The sequence below is a fragment of the Amphiprion ocellaris genome, chromosome 10 (genome assembly GCF_022539595.1).
Source record: "Amphiprion ocellaris isolate individual 3 ecotype Okinawa chromosome 10, ASM2253959v1, whole genome shotgun sequence".
Taxonomy (NCBI): Eukaryota; Metazoa; Chordata; class Actinopteri; family Pomacentridae; genus Amphiprion; species Amphiprion ocellaris.
The window spans coordinates 9,788,449-9,811,009 of NC_072775.1; the positions used below are offsets into that span (position 1 = coordinate 9,788,449).

At 41.6% G+C, this 22,561-nt stretch overlaps 2 protein-coding genes across 2 annotated transcripts; one reads left to right on the forward strand and one right to left on the reverse strand.

Moving 5' to 3' along the window:
• Positions 1-242: 242 nt before the first annotated feature.
• Positions 243-12,222, forward strand: LOC111587127 (importin-13-like). The gene is made up of 21 exons (XM_023296954.3): positions 243-662; positions 1,930-2,055; positions 2,169-2,809; positions 2,880-3,020; positions 3,108-3,249; positions 3,380-3,546; positions 4,372-4,492; positions 5,542-5,689; positions 5,898-6,079; positions 6,175-6,201; positions 6,361-6,495; positions 8,733-8,879; positions 9,047-9,127; positions 9,242-9,379; positions 9,481-9,577; positions 9,654-9,706; positions 9,781-9,847; positions 10,040-10,098; positions 10,189-10,278; positions 10,358-10,539; positions 11,806-12,222. The coding sequence occupies exons 1-21, from the start codon at positions 600-602 to the stop codon at positions 11,897-11,899; spliced, it is 2,901 nt and encodes a 966-aa protein (XP_023152722.2). The 5' UTR covers positions 243-599; the 3' UTR covers positions 11,900-12,222.
• Positions 12,213-20,998, reverse strand: fzr1b (fizzy/cell division cycle 20 related 1b). Its single transcript, XM_023296967.3, has 14 exons — positions 20,814-20,998; positions 20,296-20,477; positions 19,584-19,685; positions 19,413-19,476; positions 19,201-19,328; positions 18,715-18,797; positions 18,426-18,609; positions 18,077-18,142; positions 17,872-17,974; positions 17,326-17,507; positions 16,376-16,609; positions 15,557-15,661; positions 14,012-14,104; positions 12,213-13,771 (listed from the first exon to the last, which is right to left on the reverse strand). Exons 2-14 carry the CDS (start codon positions 20,371-20,373, stop codon positions 13,730-13,732), a joined length of 1,464 nt encoding a protein of 487 aa, XP_023152735.2. The 5' UTR covers positions 20,374-20,477; positions 20,814-20,998; the 3' UTR covers positions 12,213-13,729.
• Between the last annotated feature and the right edge of the window lie 1,563 nt (positions 20,999-22,561).

Here is a 22,561-nt window from a genome sequence, read left to right on the forward strand (position 1 = left end):
GAAAAACAAAACAAAACACGCTCACATCCTTAAAGCGCAAAAATGTGCCAAAGATGCCTCTGAAAAATCACCACCCATCTGTGTGTTTTCCCTTTTCGGAGTCTCTCATGTAATTCTTTAAAAAGGAAAAAAAAAAAAAAGACACATCAGGTTGCTGTTGCTCCGCTGCTCCAATCAGCTGCCAGTGCGTCAGAGGCGCAGTTGTGTGCGTCAGGAGCGCCTGTTGAGAGCGCAGCGCACAAGTGGAATCCGTGGGCGCAAGTTTCCCCGCATTATTCAGCATCGTAGACTTGCTTGGAGCGTTCATTTATAAACATGTAAGGCTCGAATGTGTGTCAGAGTTTGCTGTGAGCCAACAACTTTTGCGCCCCCGCAGAGGTCAGCGTGTCGTCATGCCGGAGCGCACTGCCCACATGTGGACTGTATGGACAGCTGACCCACCCGCTGCGTCCTCTGACAGCCTCATCTGACACACTGTGGAGTTTTTTTTTCCTTCTTTTTTTTAAAAAAGGCTTTTAAGATTTATTTTCTAACTGGTGCGGCTTTAACTTCTAAAGGACACCCAGAAGCAACAGGGAGACCCCTTCACGTTGCACCAGATGGAGCCTCCGGTCAGCCCTGGAGACTCACCGGTGGAGTTAACGGTGGAGAATGTGGAGTCGGTAAGTTGCTTATCAGTTATAACCGTCACTGGACTTCTGTTCTATTGAATTAAACCTGCAGGGACAGCTGCTGTAATACCATTAAAACACACATCCACATAATCTGAATTCACTGGAGCTGCAGCATCTTCCATTGATATTAAAATGAATTATCTGATCCAGCAAAAGCATTTCGTTTTAGTCAAGCAGAACGCTGTAGTTTGGTAATTGTAGTTGAACACAGAGGAGATTACAGCCAACTGGACCATTTGTAACATGATACCAGCTATAAGCATATGCTGTCCTAATAATAACTAACACCATGTGCTTTGGATTAGCTGCCATGACAACACATTTTTACTCTATTCACACATTGCATGTATTATAATTAAAGCCCCCCTCTGGTCAATGATTGAACCCCTGAAAACTCATCTCCATGCAATGAATTACATATTTAGATTTTTTTTGTCCATTTAAATAATCCTTTAATACATCAAAGTGGCCTAGATGTAACTCTGTCTAGATCTATAAAGTCCCTGGCTCTCTGTCCACCCAGCACTGCAACTCAGCACACCAGCTCACAACTCTGCTGAAACACCGTGAAACTACTCGAGTAATTCGACCAGACATGTTTGAACCCAGTTCTGCAGAAGAATGATGATACAAAAAGCCTCTCACCACAAGACTTCCAACAATGGATGTCTGGATCTGTTTGTTTTGCAGGGTAGAAATGCTCAGTCATTGCACTGACAGCTTATTTTGCTCATGATGTGTCAAAAAGCATCTAAAAAAGCACCATTAGAACATGTTAGCGAAACGAAAGAAAACTTGAATTTCACCTTGCAGTGATTATGTAAATGCAGCTCTGCACATTTAAAGTTGCATGCTAAATAATTTCCACTATGACCCTTTGTGGACTCTGTATGTATCAACCTGTTTCAGAAGAAAAATAAAGCAAAAGGCTTACCATGAGTAACTCACCTCCTCCGTCAAAATAAATGGGAAAGTTGGATATGATTCCTGTCTGTTTAAACCATTCTGATCAATATTTACCAGGGTTTTTAGCTATAGTTAGGTTTTTGGTTCCTTCCGACTGTCGCCAAGTGTTTCCTTAAAGGGAGTCCAAAGAAAACTTGGATTTGTTGGGTTCTCTGTTTAAACTTTGTAAGGTCTTCACCTGACCATGTGCTAAGAGATGGCAAGAGTTGTGAATTGGCGCTATATAAATAAAACTGTAAGAAATCGAATTACCAAATTTGTTTGCTTTGCTCCCTCTGTCTTCCTGCAGGCTCTCTACCAGCTGTACTTTGATCCAGACATGGAGCGTAAGAATGTGGCCCAGAAGTGGCTGACCCAGGCCCAGACCTCTGCTCGGGCCTGGAGCTTCTGCTGGGCCCTGCTCAGCCCTGACAAGGTCTAGTATTGCGGTTACTCTCTACACTTTCTACAGATGAAGAACATCATGCAGCAGACAGAAAGTCAAGATAGACTGGTTGAATGTCAGAACTTGAATGCCTCTCTTTGCAGATCCCAGAGGTCCAGTTTTTCGGCGCCAGCACCCTCCACACCAAGATCTCCCGCCACTGGAGCGACCTCCCTGCAGACCAGCACGAGAGCCTCAGGATGCAGCTTCTCTCCCACATCTTGCACTTCTCTTCTGGGCCCAAAATGGTGCTGACTCGTCTGTGTGTAGCTCTGGCCTCCATGGCTCTGAACTTAATCCCCCAGGCCTGGTCCCAGCCGGTGGCCGACATGGTGAGGGCCTTCCAACCGCAGAAACCCGACTCTGAAGACGGCTCTGGTGCGAAGGCCCCTCAGGACCCCCAGTCGCACTGTCTGGCCCTGCTGGAGCTTCTCACCGTCCTTCCGGAGGAGTTCCAGAGCAGCCGTCTGGCTCAAGCCCGCCGTGGCCAGCTGAGGGAGGCTCTGGCCGGGGAGTGGGCGGTGGTGTGTCCCATGCTGCGACAGCTCCTGCAGAGCCAGGACTCATCGAATCAGGTGAAGGAGAAGGTGCTGCGCTGTCTGTCCAGCTGGGTGGGGCTGGATGTGGCGTTAGGGGAAAGTCACGAACTAGTCCAAGACTGTTTCACTGCTCTGTCCAACCCAGAGCTGTTTGACATGGCAGTGGAGACGATAGTTAACGCCATCTCTCAGCCAGACTGCCAGAGGTGAGAAACAAGCTAGATCATCAGATCTGTAGGTGTTTAAGGGTGTGTTACTCTGACCATTTGTGTGCAGGTACGTTAACGCTCTGGTGAACCTGCTGCCTCTGGTGCTGGGTCTCCATGACCAGCTGAAGACGGCGGCTCAGAATGGAGACATGGAAACCTCTCATGGTATCTGTCGTATTGCCGTTGCTATGGGCGAAACACACTCAAGGTACACACAGATGCACATGTACAGCCCTGTTCTACAACCAGGCTACAGTGTTTGTCTTTTATTTGTTAATTTGTTTGTGTCTGACAGGGTTTTGTTGGAACAGGTGGACCACTGGCAGGAATATCTGGCTTTAGTCAACATGATCCTGTTCTGTACGGGCATCCCTGGACATTACCCCGTTAGTGAGACCACCAGCTCACTTACACTCACCTTCTGGTACACTCTGCAGGTGAGGAGACTGAAGGAAGTCTACAATGATTACTTTTGTTTGCACAGTAAGTAAGAAATTACGCAATAAATGTGCAGGTTGCCTTTCAAGAAATGTATTCTTACTTTTTCATTGTTTCTTGAATTTTCAGGATGACATTCTGTCATTCGAGGAGGACAAGCAGGCAGTTTACCTGCAGGTCTACAGGCCCATTTACTTCCAACTAGTGGACGTTCTGCTACATAAATCCCACTATCCCTCCCAGGAGGAGTACGAATCCTGGTCCTCAGACGACAAAGAGCAGTTTCGAATTTACAGGTAAGGCAGAAAAATGATGGAAGCTTTTAAGGAGCTTAAAAACTGGATTTTAGTCAAAGAAGCAAAGCCTTTGAGGGTATAAGTTTGTTTTCTTTCCCAAAATGGTGGTAAGATGTATCATTTTCATTAAAAATTATGGGCATATATGACTCAGAGGCATGCTGTGTGGCCTTAGTTTGGCCCAGTGGAGATACTTTAACCTAATTCCACCATCAGCATGTTAACATATACACAATAATAATCCTTGAACAGGATGTTTATTAAATAATTTTTATTGTGTTTTGGCTTGTTGAGTCTGGTTAAACCAGTGTCAAACTGAAGTGTTGTGAAAATTTAAATTTGGACATGATAATAGTGTTAGATGACGCAGGGATCATCCTGATATTCTGTCTGATAACTGTAAGAAAAGTGGAACCAATGCTACAGTTCAAGCTTTGCATTGCATCTTTATGCCTTGTTAAAGACAGATGAGATGAAGGAATTATGTTAACAGAATGTCCTTTTGTCCATCCTACTGTCATGAAGGTGATATGTCTGGAACAAACTGAGTAAAATTCTTTAAATTTGGCAAATGTAGAGTTTGAGCTCACTGTGACCGTACAAAGCAGACTTTTGCCCCTAAATCAAGAATTCTTACTCTAATTGTGACAAAATTTCACATAAATATCTGAAAGGATTAGATGATGAAGCAAAGCCATTATGTCCAAAAGGTCAAGCCTGGACAGACATATATAACAAACGGTTACTTTACTGGTTTGTCAGAGTCACACAACCACAAGGCAGTAATTTAGTTAACTGTGTTGTTTTGGCTGGTTTTCTTTCCAGGGTAGACATCTCTGACACTCTGATGTATGTGTATGAAATGTTGGGTGCAGAGCTGCTCAGTAACCTCTATGACCGACTGGGCAGACAGCTGATGGACCCTCAGCAGTCGGCGGTGTGGCAGGTAACATCACTAACAACTAACACTGAAGCACTTCATGTGAAACTGGACCCTCATATGTAGCAAACTAGAGAAGCTGTGTGCTGACAGAGACAGCTTCTGCTATGATATTTTACTGCTATATTCATGTTAAAAATATATATAACATTAGTTTTGTTATTTTCAAAAACAAAAATATGCAAGATATATCCCATGGACTTCAAAGTCTTCAAGTCCCTCAATTATCTATTGACCCACAGATTAATCCAGTCAGCACGATTATAATAACAGTAACAAAAGCAGCTGATCTCAGTGCTGTGCAGGAGAACTGAGCTTATTAGCACCATTAAATATCAGCCAGTGTTTGTCAGATTGCTGGAGAATTAAGTCTCCCACCTCTAACAGTCCTTCAGTTTCAATAAAATGCAATTTTACTGTTCAGAAATCTGCTACAATGTAGACAATCACATGTCAGATGCAACACATATCCACTTCCAGTAAAGCCAGGAGGTCAGAAGACAAAATGACACCACAGAGACTGAAGTTAGAGGACTTCCTTGTTGTTAATATTCATAAAGGGTACATCTCAATTCCCTTTACTGCATCCACGCTTCCCTTTCTTGCGTCTGTTCTTTGCATCATAGTGGCTCCCACTGAAACTGTGAGGTAAGATGTGAGGAAAAGATGTGAGGAGAGAGGAAAGGAGGAAATGTGTCTTTGGGGAAATGAGCCTGAACCACCATCTGAAGGACTGTCTGTCTTTTGTGGTGATAAACAGCTGGATGAGTCGACATAAAATGTGATTTACTGCCCAGATACAAAGGGCTCATAGAAGTGAGAGTTTCTCTATATGTTTCCCCTGTAAATACACAGTTTGTTAAAAATAAAAGTAAAAAGTGTAGCGCACTTGTCAATGATTCATTTAGAAGTTGTTATATGCAGTACTGACTGATAGATCAGCAGGTAAATGCTGTGTCCCTGCACTACATTGCAGTCTAACCCTACTACATTGTGTTTTCTGCACTCTTCTCTTGATCTAACACCAAACTTTGGTGTTTTTTCTTCATCTTCAGGACACTGAGGCCTTGCTGTTTGGCTTCCAGTCCATAGCTGAGACCATCGATGTGAACTACTCTGATGTTATTCCTGGCCTCATTGGTCTGATCCCCAGAATCAACATCAGCAACATCATGCTGGCCGACACTGTCATGTACACCATAGGTACACATTCGGACTCCCAAAGAGAAAATTCTATCTTTTAAACATATTTATTAATAGATTTCTGCTTACTTTTTTATTTTAAACCCTGCTGTAAAATGACAAATAAGATCAGTTTGTACAAGAATTGAGACTTTTTACTGAGTTTGTCTTTTTGCCAGTCAATTTTTACATTAAATGTGACATGACCTGGTCCCCCCTTGCTGATCAGGGTCTCTGGCCGAGTGGCTGGCCGACCACCCGGTGATGCTGGGTGGGATATTACCCATGGTGCTTCAGGGCCTGGTAAAGCCAGAGCTCTCTGTGTCCAGTGTGTCTACGCTGAAGAGGATCTGCAGGGAGTGCCGGCTCGACCTGGGCCCCTACGCTCAGGACATCCTGACGGTATCACAGGTCAGACACACAACGTCACACAGTTACAGATTAGCAGTGTATTTTTTTGAACCACAGTGTGAGTCCTGTAAACATAAAGTTGTGCTTTTCTGTAGGATGTGCTGGTCAAAGAGATCCATAAGGTGAGTAAACAGCCTTCAACATGGAACAGTACCATAGATTCTGGAAACATGACAGCATCAACTGTCTCTTTCTCTCTCTCTCTGTGTGTGTGTGTGTGTGTGTGTGTGTGTGTGTGTGTGTGTGTGTGTGTGTGTGTGTGTGTGTGTGTGTGTGTGCAGAGCAGCCAGTGCATGTGGCTGATGCAGGCTCTGGGTTTCCTGCTGTCCGCTCTGCCGGCTGAGGAGATTTTAGGCCGACTGCACTCGCTCATCACTCCTCACGTCCAGCAGCTGGATACACTGGCTCAGCAGGAGGTAAACAAAGACAGAAAACATGAAAATATCACACTGAAATAATAACTGTAGTGCTGCAAGTGTGGTAAAATATATTCAAAAGTCTCTTATGTCTTTGCTTAACCCTCCTGTTGTCCTCATTTAGGGGCACCAAAAAATATTGTTGCCTTGTCTGAACAAAATCCAAAAATTCAGCAAAAAATTCACCAAATTTCTGAAAATTTGCAAAACCTTCAGGAAGAAAATTCCAATAATTCCTTTAAAGTTTCCCTTAAAAGTTTTATTTTTAAAAAATCCCCCAAATTTGGCAAGAAAATTCTTGTAAATATTTTCAAAAAATTAGTAAAAATCTTCCAAAAAAATCCTAAAAATATCTAAAGTGATTACATATATACCAGTAAAACTGCTAATATTTTTTTTAAGAACATTCACAAAAAAATCAACCAACATCCAGTGAAATTCGCTGGATTTTGGTTGATTTTTTTGTGAATGTTCTTAAGAAACATTTTTAACATTTTTTTTTCCACCAAAAAATGTTCAAAAATTTCCCAAAAATGTTGAAAATGTGGACATCAGAGGTATCACTGTGAAATTATATTTTTTTCCCACATTTTCGAACTTTAAACCGGGTCAATTTTGACCCGCAGGACGACACAAGGGTTAACTGAACTCAAATCCCCTAAAACTTTGGTTTAAAAATCTTCAGTAATCCTAATGAAACTGCATGAATGAGCCTGAATAAACAATACTCAAAGCTAAAATATGATAAATAAAAGTTTTCATATTATTTATTAACAGTTTTAGGACTCAAAAGCAAGGCAGTTGTGCATAATCAGGAAGGCGTGGGTGTGTTTTGACGCCAGTTGGCTGTCACTGCTGGCAGTAAACAAACAACCCCTCAACTGTCATCACACTTTCATTGAAATAAATCATGCACAGTGTGTGGGATTTAGGAGCGATCACCATTTATTTCCTCATGGTCAGAAACAACAGATTTATTAAGATTTGTAAAGCATTTGATTGAGCTTGAGAATAGAAAATAAGAATAAATGAAAAGTAGCTGTTGTTGCCTGATTTCAGCACCACGGAAAGTTACGTTAGTTCTTCCGTTTTCTTAGTTTTATTCTGATGTTTGAATAAATTGTGAGTGCGATTTATGAAATGGCTCCACTGTGCTTTAATGCTATCTTTGCAGCAGTCAATCAGTGATTATTTTCCAGCCATGCAACAATAGCAAACAAATTTCATGCAGGAAACAGTAAAATGGAAATGCCTTTTAGAGACTCCCCAAAATGCACAAATCATGTTTTCAGGGGAGCTCATGTCTTATTAATAGGAGAGAAGCTCCCCCTGTAGTTCACACACTGCTTTTGCATGACAGTATGTGCCATCAGTTTTTTTGCAGTTGGGTCTTCTCCACTTCAAACCAATCAGAGGAGCACTGACAAACCAGATCTCCCACATGAAAACAACAAAAGTGTTATGAAATTGTGTGTTCATCGGCTCAGAAATAGTTATTTATTACATAACTACTAATAATAGGTAATAAGTAGGAGTAATACACATACATGTCACACTGGCTTCCAGTTGCTGCCCGCATAAAATTCAAAACTCAGACACTTGCATTCAAAGCTAGAATGAAAACAGCTCCCTCCTCCCTGAACTCTCTCATTCAGGTCTACACACCTCCCTCTCTACGCCCAGACAACAGCAGGCACCAGATACAACCACCACAACAGGGCCGGAGCATAGCTAAAAAATCCTATTACCTCCCGCACTGTCTGTAGACGCCACGGTCCTATTATCACACTTGAACTTACTTTACGGCTCTTGTCCAGGTTGTTTTCTCCTAATTAGATCTTTACTTTTGTTGTATCTACTCTCAGATGTACGTGTCTTTGGGTAAAAGCGTCTGCTGAATGAAATTGTAGAATTGTAGATTATAGAACTTCATTTGCAAATGCTGGACTCTCACTAAGTGCACTTCAGTTTAATTAGCACACTGCACAGTTGTTAAAGTAGACATAAAATGCATTTTAATGAGCTAATTAACGCTGTTAATCAGGGTTATGTATACAGTTTTGAGTTCAGGGTTCAGGATCAGGACTCTGCTGCTTCTTTTTAAAGCAGAGCAGCAATTTTGCAGCATTTGATGCAAGATTTACAATAATATTAAACTCACTCTCACATTTGATAACTATTTCTTTTTAGTATCACAAAGTTTCTACTGTGAATGTCTACTTTCTCTCTTCCTATAGCCCAATCCCGCTAACAAACAGAGCATTATTCACATCCTGGGGATGCTGTCGAGTCTCTTCACCACTCTGGACATCAACAGACAGACAGACGGCCTAGAGGGAGCAGCCAGTCCCAGACTCACACCACCTCAGAGCACACAAAACCCTGTGAGTTTAGAGCAAAATGACAGGAAATCATTAAAATGAAACATTCATGAAGCCAGTATACATACAAATGTCGGTAAAAAATATCCTAATGTGCTGCAAAACCTCTTATAATCTAATTTTGGTCTAGAATAAATTCCATATTGCCTGTTTTTGTCTCAAACTTGCAGGTTGTAGTTGTGCTGCAGCAGGTGTTCACTTTGATCCAGACCATCCTCAGTAAATGGCTCCATGACTCAGATGTGGTCGAGGTGGGAGGTTTTTACTGCCTCCAGAAATATGTATATGAATGTGTGTCTGTGCATGTACGATTTAAGCGTGTTGAATGACTCACGGCTCTTTTCCCCTCGTCCTCCCCTCTGCAGGCAGTGTGCGGGGTTTTTGATAAATCGGTCCGAACCCTCCTACATGATTTCGGGCCGATGGTGGCCCAGCTGAGCGAGATGCTGGGGCAGATCTACAGCGCCTTCCCACAAGCCTCGGCTCTGGACCTGGCACGTCAGGTACACCTCCACATGAAATAAAAGTAACATCTCTCTGACATTAATGAGGATTTTGACGGATCTGATGTCAGTCTCCTGCTCTTTCCTCTTTTTTTTTTTAGATGGTTCACATATTTGCTGGAGAGGAGCATCACATCTCAAACATCAGAAGCCTTATTGAAGTGTTGACATCCACCACACTTAATATATTTCAGCAAGGTATTAAAGAGCTGCAGCGTCTGATTAGCAGCTTTTAGATGTAATTCTGACTGGTCTTGATGTGTTTCTCTGGCAGGTCCAAGGGATCATCCTGATATTGCTGAATCATTTATGCACCTTCATGCTCAGGTTGGGTGAATATTCATGTTGATGCACGTTTGCGTCAGACAAAGTCTTTGACTAACTGTGTCTTCCTGTAACAGATTCTTAAAAGGAAGCCTGATTTGTACCTGTCTGACCAGTTGGATGTTAAAGCGTTGTTTTACTGTGGTGAGTATAATTGTATTATATACAGAGGGGACAAACAAAAAATCTAAACGTCAGTCAAAGAATTTCATAAAATAAAAAAATCGAATCCAACTTTTCTATCAGAAGTGTTGAAATTCAGCCTAACACATCCGTTTGCGTGACTTATTAGCTGAGGCAGCGATTTAAAATTCTTTTTATCCTGTTTTTCTGCAGGGATCCTGTCTGTCAAGTTTCCAGAGACACCCACAGTGAAAGCTGCCAGCATGTTCTTTGTGAGTTGAAGCAGGAATATGCAAAAAAATTCCACCAAATTTCTTATTTCTAAATTCACCACCTCACAGATCATTTTACGCTCCTGACAGACAGAGTTCTTGAGTCGCTGTAAAGACGTGCCTTCGCTTGGTGACGTGCTGCAGAGGGACGGAAAGCTGCTGACAGAAACCATTCTGCAGGCGAGTGTAGAATAGTCTTCGGTGCTTTTATTCCTGAGATTTAAAACTAAAAGTGTTGTGTGCTTTATTCCTGTCCCAGGCGGTTGGAGGTGGGTCTCCTCGCAGTCTGACAGAACATTTCTCTGAGGTGCTGCTGAGTCTAAACAGACATTGTCCAGCTCTTCTGTCCCAGTGGCTCAAAGAAACACTGCAGACTCCAGGGTTCCCCTCAGCTCAGGTCTCCACCGAGCAGAAACACACCTTCACCCAGCAGCTCCTAAGGTAACATCAGAACTGTTAATGTAAGAGGGAAGTCATGCTCTATCAAGCATTCTTATCATAAGAATCATCGCCAGACTCTACAACACTGCAGCATTTTTTGGCTCATTATTTTGTGTTTCTTTCCACGACTACTGTACGTAGCTGTTGAGCCTAGTGGAGCATTAAGAAGCTAAACAACCCTCTGCAGAGTTTATAGAGAGCAAAAGAGAAGTAAAAAGAGGTTAAAGTCATCAGGTGGCCCCGGCTCAAAACTCCTGCTGCTCCATTAAATGTCAGTGCTGCACTGACAGCTTGTTTCTGCTCCTGCCAAGTGGGAGGTTTTTAAAAAAAGGAGACCCTAAAATTTAGATTTACATAAAATAAAAAGCATGCATGTCACAGTTAGTGGTAATAACAGATGGTGTTGCATATCAAACACCCTCATATTGACACTTTAACAGCATGGGAAACAAAATATGTCATATTCATGAATCGCTGGCTTAGATGAGGAATATTTACTTGAAATGACACTTTAGAGAGGCAACATGAAAGGATTTGAAGAAGATTTGCAAGATTTTGAACATATAGTAATAGCACCTTTGGCAGAGAGTGAAGTCCCACTGTGTTGTAATCTGAGTTTCTCTGTTCTGTTTAGGCAGCCTTTCTCGCTGTGTGTGCATGTGAGTCCCTCCAGTTGAAACTACTGGCCCTCCTTGTACTAAAACCAGACCAAGTGACGTACCACACCATATTAGAAAAGTGATAGTGCAGTCTAGCATTGAACCAGTGCCCCAAAATCCAAGTGATTTAAGAATGACGTACCACATCTGTGTGGTTTTTTTTTTTTTACCTAATTTATGTGCACTTAGTTAATTTCAGCTCAATGCAAGAGTCTAGACTGCTGTTTCGAAGCTCTGATCCAGTCTTTGTATGTGTTTTTCCACAAACCTGTCCACTCTGATCCAGCAAACTGTGAAAACAGACACACAGACTGCAAGAGAAACAAGCAGAGAGCTTTACAACTCACTACAGTCATTCATTTACAATGCTAGCAGGGGCTAATGGTAACAGCTGGATTCCTTGTTGGCTCTCTTGTACATAACTTTTCTGGTTCTAAAAGGACGTAAATGACAGGGGAGGTGTGGCCAACATTTCCCTTTGTCTTTAGTTCTGAGATGCTTATGCTCAATAAACAAGGTTTCACTCAGAACCTTTAACATCAGGATTTACCTGCTGTATGTACTTTTAACGACAAACCTGATATAAATCTTTTCGCGTCTGTTTCAGGGAACAAACCAACAAGCGTCGCGTTAAGGAGATCGTAAAAGAGTTCTCTTTGCTCTGCCGAGGCCTGCAGGGATCTGGATACTCAGATTACTAGTCAGAGCTGTTGTTGCATCTCAAGTTTTCTCCCTCCGCACGCCTTTGAGCAAAGTCAGAATGAAGTCTAACATGCAAGAACCCAAAACAATCTCAACATTTCAGCAATACTTGGTGCCCAATAGGACTACTCACTGGAAAACTGTAATACCTGGATTGAACCGACTCAGAAAGACACATGAAGTGGACTGTTATTATGTAAAGCGGGTTTCTGTGCAACGTGTTTTTAATAAAATACCTCTGGCATGAATGCACATTGTTCTAAACCTCTGCTCAATCTTTTTGATGACTGACAAAACAACAATAAATTGATCTGTTGTTGCAGCTGCATGAGCAACTGTGTGTTTGTTCACTTATTTATTGTTCCTCTTCTGTTGCATACTCCTGTAGATCATATTCACACATTATCAAAATATAGAAACCCCCCCCCCCTACGCCAGCCAGGCTTCATCTCCTCTCTGTTACAAAGGAGAGCCTTTTAAAAATGTTACGTCATTATGTTATATAGCTTAGAACTCTTGTACATGTATATTTCTGCTAATATATAATAAAACAACTTAATCACTTCCACAACAGAAAAGAGAACAAGACCAACTTTTGTAAGCGGACAAATTCGTCGTGACAACAGAGGGGTGTAGTATGAAGCAAGATCAACGCAGCCAGGCTTTGTTTGGGTTAGCTGGCTTCGCAAAACCTAAAACCACAGTCAGAGATAACAAATATCGTGACGGCTCTTATCAACTTTCTTTTTCAGACTCTGTGTGCTCTCATTTAAAAAAAAAAAAAAGATGCTTCATGTGACTCTTATTCCACACAAAAAGAACTGATGCTGTGCCGATACGTCAGTCAAGAGGAGCAGGTTATGAGGAAGATAAAAATCCAGTGCAGGAAAAACCAGTTATTGCAAATGATTTAAGAGAGGAAATCTGGTGGAAAACTGATAATTACAAATGTTAGTATATTCATTTTATCACCAATTTTTCCCAACGTGACAGCTACACATCCCAGCTACGAATCTTTTAACTTCATTCATGATATTCAAGAAGTGTAATTAGGTCTGACATTGTCCTATAATGAAAAATATGTGGAAACCACTTTAGTGTTTTTTAGAAATTAACGTGACTGACTGAATATTCTCAATTACAAATACTAACAGACTGATCGATTTTCAAATCTGTGTTCCATTAGCTGCAGCATCAGCAGTGTAAAACAGTAATCAGGACCAAAAATAAAAACAGAACTGCATTTTCTGCATCACCAACTGATTGCATGTTGGATCCTGTGGAAACGTGTTGCGTACAAGTGAACAGCTTCACTCAGTGGGATTACTAACGTACAATTCAACAGGTTTGCCGATAAAACATACCCCCCTCGTCTGAGAATCTACATCACACATAGAGAAAATTGTCAGGAAAAGACCTGGTTAAAGGTGACACTTCATACAGCCGATGTGTGCAGCATCAGTTACCACGGTGATCAAACAGGTTAAAAGAGAGCCACCTTCATGACACTGAAAACTCTTGACTTTAGGCTCAACGTACCTCACTAACCCACTAATCCTGCTTCATAGTACAGCCCTCAGATTTCTTGTTTTGTTTTGTTCTGTGTTCTTTTTTAACTCAGTGACATCACTTTGAGGGATGGCAGTTGTCGTTCATTGGAAGTTTGGGCTGCATCCTTTGTAGAAAAAAGTGTCGCAGTGAAGGTTGGTGCGCTGACAGAGGGGTCTACAGACTAGTCCGTGAGTGCTGTTGTTGTGTTCTTGACACTGTGCATTTCAACTGCAGCCCCGCAGGCTCTTCTCAAAAGCAGTCCTGTCCCCGGCTGTTTATTATCGTATTCTTGTGAAGAGGTTCAGCACTGACTTGGACTCCTGGGAAGAGAGACAGACATTCAGTTGGGTCAAATTTCAAGGGATTTTAGGTTCTGAAGATCAAGTCAGGTGAAATGTAGGAACTCGAATTTAAAATTTTGTCCAGAAAAAATAGTGACTTAAGATTTTTAAATTGTTGTTCAGCAACCAAAAAATAAAGAGACAGCACTTTCAAACAACAAAAGCACCAGACCCATATATAATGGATCTATAGCACCATAACCGACTAACTGACTGTACCTTTGTGCAGCGTGTCTTACTAAAGACGTTCCAGAAACGTAGTGTCTCATCTCCAGCTCCTGTAACAATTGCCTCTCCATCCGGGGACACGGCCTGAAAAAGGGGAGCATGAAGGAAAAACTGGTGAAGCAGAGAAAGGTGTGCGTGTCTCAGAGTGTGACACACGAGAGCAAAGACAAATAAAATGAAAGTGAAGAATCGTAATCTCTAACAAAGCTCCATTTTAGGGGAAAAATACGTTCTCACGTTAAACTCAATATTCATTATCCCATAACATAAAGTCACAAGTCATTTACCCTATTAAACTAGAAATCGTTTTATATAAGCAAGTATTACCAATTCCACAAATGGCAAATATACAAACTCAAGCTTTACACGGTAGGATGCTCCAAAAATGACCGACACAACATTTTCCATTAGACAGAAGAGAAGGTTTGACTTGATTTCAGAGGGAGATGTTGACAGCTAGTTACTATGGGTGCTTTTCAATATGCAAACTGCTTCCTTGAACCCTCTCTCCACCTGGAAGATCTAAAAATCATTTGCCCTCCACCAACAAGGAGGTAACTCCAATTACTTAAACATCTGTGTGAATGAACAGTGCAGTGGCTTTAATCTTTCCTTATTATTAAAACATTATCTTTCTGCACAAATTATATCGTTGTTCCAATTCACTCCACTTTAACCAGACACACTACAACACCTAAATGCTGCCCTTTCTTTCCTGCATTAGCAGTAATAAAATCAATGATATCCATAAAGGCTCTTTATGTGGTTTCAGTTTCGGCTCCTCTGCTTTGGAACTTCCCCTTAATGTGATAATGGCTCCACTGCAGCTTAGACGTTTCTCCTTAAAATTCATTTCTAAAACATAGCCGACACTTTTCCATTCTCATTATCAAACTACTTGTATAGCTGCATTTATTTTACAGTTTTATTAGATTTTCTTTATTTTACTGTCTGATTTTTTTTATATAGGTACTTCCATATATATTTTTTTTACTTTTGTCACTTTTTACATTCAAGAGTTTGTTCTTTTATTGCCATTTCTTTTGCCTTATTTGAGATCAATATATATATTCACCTTGTATGAGATCATCTTTTATAACTGCATTTTATTTGTTCATATATTTCCTTTACTAAAATTTCTCCTGGTTTATCTACTTCTGCATGTATTTATATCTGTTTTAACCACATTTCACTTTATGTATTTGAACTTACCTCTTTTGTTGTGCACTTACATCTGGGGGTGGGGGGTGTGATTACATAGGGCTTGCATATTTGTACTTGAGTAGGATTAATGCATAAATGTCTCAAACTGAGTATTCAGACATTCTAATATTGTGACTTACTACTACTATAACTAACTATTGCTACTTACACTTTAAGTAAAGCAGTGCAAAAGTTTTGTCACAACTGAAAAATGTAAGAAAACATTCAACATGTGTGTGTTTTCACTGTATTTCCACAATGAAAATTTGCCATGCTTTGGTTATCTAGTGATGCAGAACATGCAGAGTAATTCACTAAGACCTGCAGTCATACCAGATATAAGACTCTGTAGGAGTGTCCTGTCAACTTGGCCACCTGTGTTAGTGATGGATACTTCCACACCAGAATCTGGTTCTGAGAGTAGCCATGGGTGCTCACCTGGAAATAAACGAACAAATCTGAATATCACCTGGAGTTACGGTAGGAATAAATTCTAAAAATGATTTAAATTTATACAAAACCAACATTAACTAGAGCAGAAAAAGTTACAATCAATCAACAGGTCTGGGACAAAATCTCAGCAAAAAGCTGGAAAATGACATAAAACTGGATGTATACTGACATGTCCAAATGTCGTAAATTATTTTGCTGAATTAGCAAAAACGACATTTGAAATGCTGATTATTGCTAGATCAGTTTAGAAAACTAATAACGATAATGTGTTTTACATCACAGATAACACTTATTTACAAGGCTAAACATGCTGCTCATTGCCAGGTACACACCAGAGGCATATCTATTTCTTTGAAATTATCGCTCCTTCATTAATACACAAAGGTTCTCCAAAATCTATTCAGGTCATCCATTCCATTTGTAGTCCCTGTGACACACTTTGTTTGAAAAAGGAGAAAAACAGCAATACTTTCAGTGTTTGAGACTATGAGGTTACTCCACCAGTTGTACACTGGACAGACAAAGATGACATCTGCAAAAAAAGGATTTGGTTTCCACATCTAAACAAGCAGTGAAATTTGTTTTAACAGATTAGATTCAAAGGCATGAGACCATAGTATCGTTCTTGATGTTTCATGTTCACATGATGACGTAATGCCTAGCGTGTCGTCCTGTGCACATCCATAAGACTCTCCTCACCAGTTCGTTGGCGTGTTTGGACCAGGCCAGGTTGCAGACCTGGGAGCCGGTGTCCGTGCTCTGCAGTGCTTGACCCGTCAGCGTGTTCCAGAACCGCAGGCAGCGATCCGCGGTGCCGCCGCCTGACGCCAGCAGCCCGTGTTGGTGAGGAGACCAGGCGATGGCCTTCACTGCTGCCAGGTGGTCGCTGTACTGCTGCACAGGAAGCAGGCTGGAGCTGTTCCACACCAACAACTGGGCAAGAGACAGGAAGTGGGAAATAAAGAAAAGAGAGAGCACATTCAAACAGGGAGATACTGACTGTAAAAGTTAAGAAGGAAATGCAGCCCACTATATTCAATCACAATGGTTAACAGTGTGCTAAATTTTGCCTTCCTACAAACAACTGAACACGATCAACTGAAAAAAATTGTCATTTAAATTGCATTCTGCTCGTAGAAAAGTCCGGTCATAGAAAACAGATAAAAATGACTGTTTCAATTTGGGCAAATCTGACAGTAGGATGCTTTATTTCACTCTTTCCAAACTGTTTTGTAGTCACACACCTGTCTGAGCCTGACTAGCATGTACCAAAGCCTGAATGTGAGATGTTTAGAGAATATTGGTAAATTGTAGTGTATATAGATAAGCAAGATGTTCAGCAAGTGAGGAGTTTTGTTGTGACCAGTTTATACGACTGATGCAACAAAAAAAGACTGGTTACAAATTTATTACGTTTTCAGATTAGAATATTTTACAACTAATAAATCTCAAATCATTGACAGTCTTTACAGTAATGCAAAGACAACTTTCTTCAGCATTGCAAGGTAGATTCTTAGTTGTGGATATTTAGTTAAAATAAGGGTATAGGGGGCGACCAGATAACGTGCTGGAGAAAGTTGTTGCATCGGTGCTCCCGAGGGAAAGCTAGTCTGGAGCGATGGATGTATTCGTGTCTGCTGTTGCCTCACCTTGTTGTCGTTGCCTCCAGAGGCGAGGTGCTGGTGGTCAGGAGACCATTTGAGACCACAAACTTCCTGCCTGTGACCTTGCAGCCTCCTCTCAGCAGAGGGGGGTGTTCTGACGTCCCGCTGTAGGATCACTCTGTCCCGGCTTCCAGACGACAGCTGCTCCCCATTCCACGCCAGGGCACCTTGGGCACAAAGGGTAGGAGGGGAGGTTCTCATGTATCACCACAGCTATCAAAATCCATCTGGTGGGTCATATATGACAGTATATCATTGCCACTGGAAACTCTTGACTGTGATTGGCTGAAAGTTATGGATTTATTCTGAGCAACTGGCCAGTTTAACAGGGCAATTTTGATGTGGGTGTTTGCAGTTACAAATGAATGCATCATTGATAAACTGAAAAAAGGAACAGCTGAGCCTCAGGTATAAAGCTTGGAGTTGTGGTTGTTTGCGTAACATCCATTGAGAATAAAAGGCCTCTCAGTAAGAACCACACAAATATAATTTTAACTTCAAATCATGCACTTTGCCCCAGTTCTGACTGACCTACTCGGGCTGAGTGACCCTCCAGACTGGTCAGCTTCCTCCCTCCTGCTGCATCCCAGATCTGAACGTATCCCTTGTGTGTTCCCACAGCGACCAGACTTCCCTGAAACGACCAAAGCAAACAGTTATTTTTATTTTTCAGTCTTATTCTCTGTCTTGTGACACTGTCATAAACAAGCCGTGGAGTCGGTTCTGGCAGCCTCACCCTCTCATTCCAACAAACTGATGTAACAGAGTCTCCATCCACTGAAAGGTCACATAACCTTGTCACCTGTTAAGATAGACACGGAGGACATAAATAAGCGCTTCCATTCCCACCAGGCTTCAAAAAAAGAGCGAATAACAGCTCAGACACACTACATTCTTCATTTGTAAGACTATAAGTGGTAACTGAGGAGAAATGACATAATAATCACGTTTCTCCAGGTTGTTTTCTCCTGACTGGATCCTTACTTGTGTTGTATCTACTCTCAGATGTACGTCGCTTTGGACAAAAGCATCTGCTGAATGAAACTGTAGAACTGTAATAAACTAGCGTGAAACTCTCCTCTGACCTGGCTGGTGCAGGCACTCCACAGGTAGACGCAGGCTCCCAGGCCGACACTGAGCAGGTTGCCCGCTGACCAGTCTACCAGGTTGAGGTAGAAGTCGTCCTGCAGCTCCGGAGCGTCCAGCACTTTGAAGGGGATCTTGGAGATCTTTCGGGCCGGTTTGCGAGGGGAGCGGAGCAGCTTGTGACTACAGCAATATCACAAAAAACAAAAACGGACCAAAACTAAATGAGAAAAGCAAGGTTTTGAGCGCCAATTGTGTTCAGGGTGCAGCAACTGAGACATTTCCTACCTCTTGTTACTAAGCGGAGAAAGGGAGTATGGGGAGACTTCATTATCGCTATCGAAAGGCACTCTCTTAGTGTGGACAGTGTACTGCAGAGAATAGACACGAGGAAGAATCATAGTTAGAAACTGTCTGTCACCAAGCTCAGTGCAGGATTGTGTTCACCCTTCTTAATTATTCAGTCTTTATTCATTAAGTTTTTACTCATTAAAAGCAAAAATACACATAGTGTGCTTTGTTTATTCCTTATTTCTAACAGATTACATTTCTGAGTGTTTATTTGGTCATCCTGACTCATTAACAACTTGAAGATGAGAACCAAAACAGTTAAATTTTACCAATCTACAAAATGAAAGCACTTCACATCAGAGTATTAACCAGGCGTATATAGATTTGTATCAAACTGAGAGTCCAGCAAAATCTATCCACATATAAATCTAAACAGTTACACCTTCAAGCTTTATCATGAGGGTGCTTTTTCCTGATTCTTACCCTAAAAAGGCTGTGAGAGTCTTGAGAGAGGACTGCATGCCGCCGGTCGTCTGTATGAGGGTCCGGCACTGTCTCTATTCCTGCCCCGAGCAGCTCGTTCCTGAGCAGGGCTGCATACGCTACAGCATCTGGAGGAGGGCGGCAGTCAAAGCGGAAATGACTTGAAATGACGACTACAACAACACAGAGAAGATGCAGGAAGGATTTCTGACCTTTGCTTGAATCTGAGCTGGCATCCTTCGCTTTATGGTTCTGACTGGGAGAGCGACAGTTCTCCTGGAAAGAAAGGGAAAAGTACGTCAGCAGCAGCCTTGATTACTGAGCTGTAACTGTCAAGTCAAGCGAACAGCAGCACTGAGGAGATCAATAAATAAGCCGCTCACATTGGCATAGTGGAAGTTGATGCTCCAGTTGCTTCCAGCTCGGGTGGGAATGAAGCGGTCCCCAGACTTAACACTGACAGGACTACAGGTAGCACTTAAACACTAGGATGGGTAAGAAAGATGAAAGACGATGCAGGAGAGGTAAATATTTTTCACAACACAATCAAAAACAAACACGCAGCAGAGTTCATACGTGTTAGGTATCCTTCTCTACAGTCATAGAAGACAGGGGTCATATGGGTATTTTTGTACATCTGAGGTACTCAGTCCCTCACGGCAGTAAAAACACAAACCTCTAACCCTGTAAAGTTTTCGTACTCTTAAACTTGTCATCGCCATGCATTGAGGTTATGTAGCCATAGACATGCAGGAGGAAAACATTTATTTTTCTAAGCTTCCATCAGGCAAAAGATCTCCAGAGTGACTGTGTCTATGGCTGAGTGTTAACAGGTAGAACAGGGACAGAAAGGAACCGCCAATAAAGAAGCACAAGGCTGCTATAACACACACATTCTGCCTGAATAAACACCTTTGCATAAACACAGACATTTTCACAATAACATTAGTGGCAAACAGGTGCATAAAAAAAATCACCAGAATGCAGGAAATGAGGTGTCTGATGCTCCATATGTCCTGGAGGATGACTCCCACACTGCTGCCCAACGTGTCCCCTAATGTTCAAACATAATCTAACCCCATGTGTGTGTCTCACCTTGGTCAGGCGGCCCTCTGTGGGCAGGTTCTGGTGGTTGATTTGCCTCAGCAGCCGCCTCTCGTACTCTTGGTCCATCTCTTCAGGGCTGACGAGCAGCAAAGGCCCCTCTGCTGCCCTCCCAGAGCCCCTTTAAACCCCCGCTCCCTGCCGGCGAGCAAACACGCAGAGGAGCCCCATCTCTGGGGAAAAACACAACAGGAACCAGTGTAGGAGGTCCAAAGACACCAGCAGCTCCTTTTTTAGCAACACACACACACACACACACATACACACCAAACGGCCTTCATAGCCAGGCGTCTTCATGTCCACACACTGACACTTCACATAAACCTACACGGTTTGAGAACACGAGTGTGCGTTAGCGGTTAGCAGCTAGCATAAACAGCGGATAAATATGAAGGTAAAAACGTCCAAAAACGGCTTCACGGAGCGCTATTGACAGCCGCACCGTTGTCATGGCATCACAACAACCCGTTCACGAGCAGCAACATCAGCTGACGACACACCGTTCTTACCGACTGTGACACGGAGGCTCAGGTCACCAAGTCAACCGTCATCTCCGGTGGAAGCGAGCGGCGCGGCGGCGGGCGGACTGTCGTGGTTTTCCTCCGAGCGGCGGCGGAACATCCGAGCACCAAACCTGCGACTCCCTGGCGTTGTTTATGTTCGCGACAAAGATGGCGACCGAATCAGCTGTAGCAGAAATTCTTTGCTTGACTTCTGCTGTCTGATGAGGCGCAGTGCGATTCAGCAGCGACACCTGCTGGCCGCGCATGCTCACTGCAGTCCAGGCTGCGGTTGTTCCCAGAGTGGCCGCAGGGTGTCGCTGCTGCACTGCAGAAAGATCAACCTGCTGCTGCCTTAAAACTCCGGGTGGTTTCTGAATATGACACATGGACGTTTAAAGAATAAAATATAAACATACATATTCATGAAATTAAAGTTATGTTTGACCCCTGAACCCATTAAAGCAGTTATTTTTCAGCTTGATTTGAATTTTATGACAACTTTTTCTAACATAAAAATTTGATAATTTAATGTAATAATAATAATTTCTGGCGGCAATCATTATAATATATTATTATATTTATTTAAAAAACTGTATTTAATCTTTGCTGTGTAATTTTTTTGGAATGACTTTGTGTTCTTTTCTTGTATTGTGCTGCCAACCCAAAGAGTTGCTAACTGCCTTTGTTGTTATCTAACAATGACAATAAAAATCTATTCTATTTTATTCTATTCTGCTTACACTGCAGACATGATTTTAAACTAATGACATGCTTCATAATATATGTTTTGTGTGTATTAATGTATCTTGTAGACATTTAAAAACATGTTTATTAGCTTTTTTGTGTTATTTCATGTGACCTTTGCATGTTTTTGCCATTTGTAGTTCAGCTTTGACGTCTTTTATGATAATAATAATAGAAGAAGAAAAACTTCATTTATATAACATAATAACAAGGGCATAAAAAGTGCTTTGACAGACAATGCCAAAGCAGGGAAACCAGAGGGCAACATGGCAACAGTTAAGATTAAGTTCAAACAAAAAGACTACAGGTCAAAAATATCAATATTAATAAATAATTCAATCAACAAAATCCCATTATTTAAGTCACCTTCATTGAGCACATTTTAAACACTGAGCCAAAGAGCTTTCCATTTAAGAAATAAGTTTGACATCAAAAATTTACAAGTCACTTAATATCACTATATGATATATTTGTTTGTTTTAATGTATTTTCAGACATTTTAAAACATTCTTATTAAGTTATTTGTGTTTTTTATGGAATCTTTGTATGCTTGGGGCGTTGCCATTTATAGTTTAATTTTGACTTTATTTATACAGCACGTGAGTGTGCAAAGTGCCTCGACAAACAACACAAAAGCAGCATGATTAAACTGCAACACAACAACAATTAAGATGAAATTAAAACTAAATTTTAATACTCCTAAATAATTTAAGCAATAAAATCCTAATAGTCAAGTCGCTGCCATTTACATTGCACATTGTAAACAACAGTGACTGAGCCAAGGTGTTTTGTAAAAAAAAAAGTTTGACGTCACAAATGTACCTAACCGGTACAACCAGTCATCAAAGGAGCTTCATTTCCATGTCAGAAATCTTTGTGTCATCTTTGATTCATCACTGAAGTTTGACAAACAGATTAACTCAAGCTGAGGACGATTGCCTAAATCAGATCCATCATCTGCATGACAGGCATTGAGACTGTCAGCACTGCATTCATTTTCTCAAGGCTAT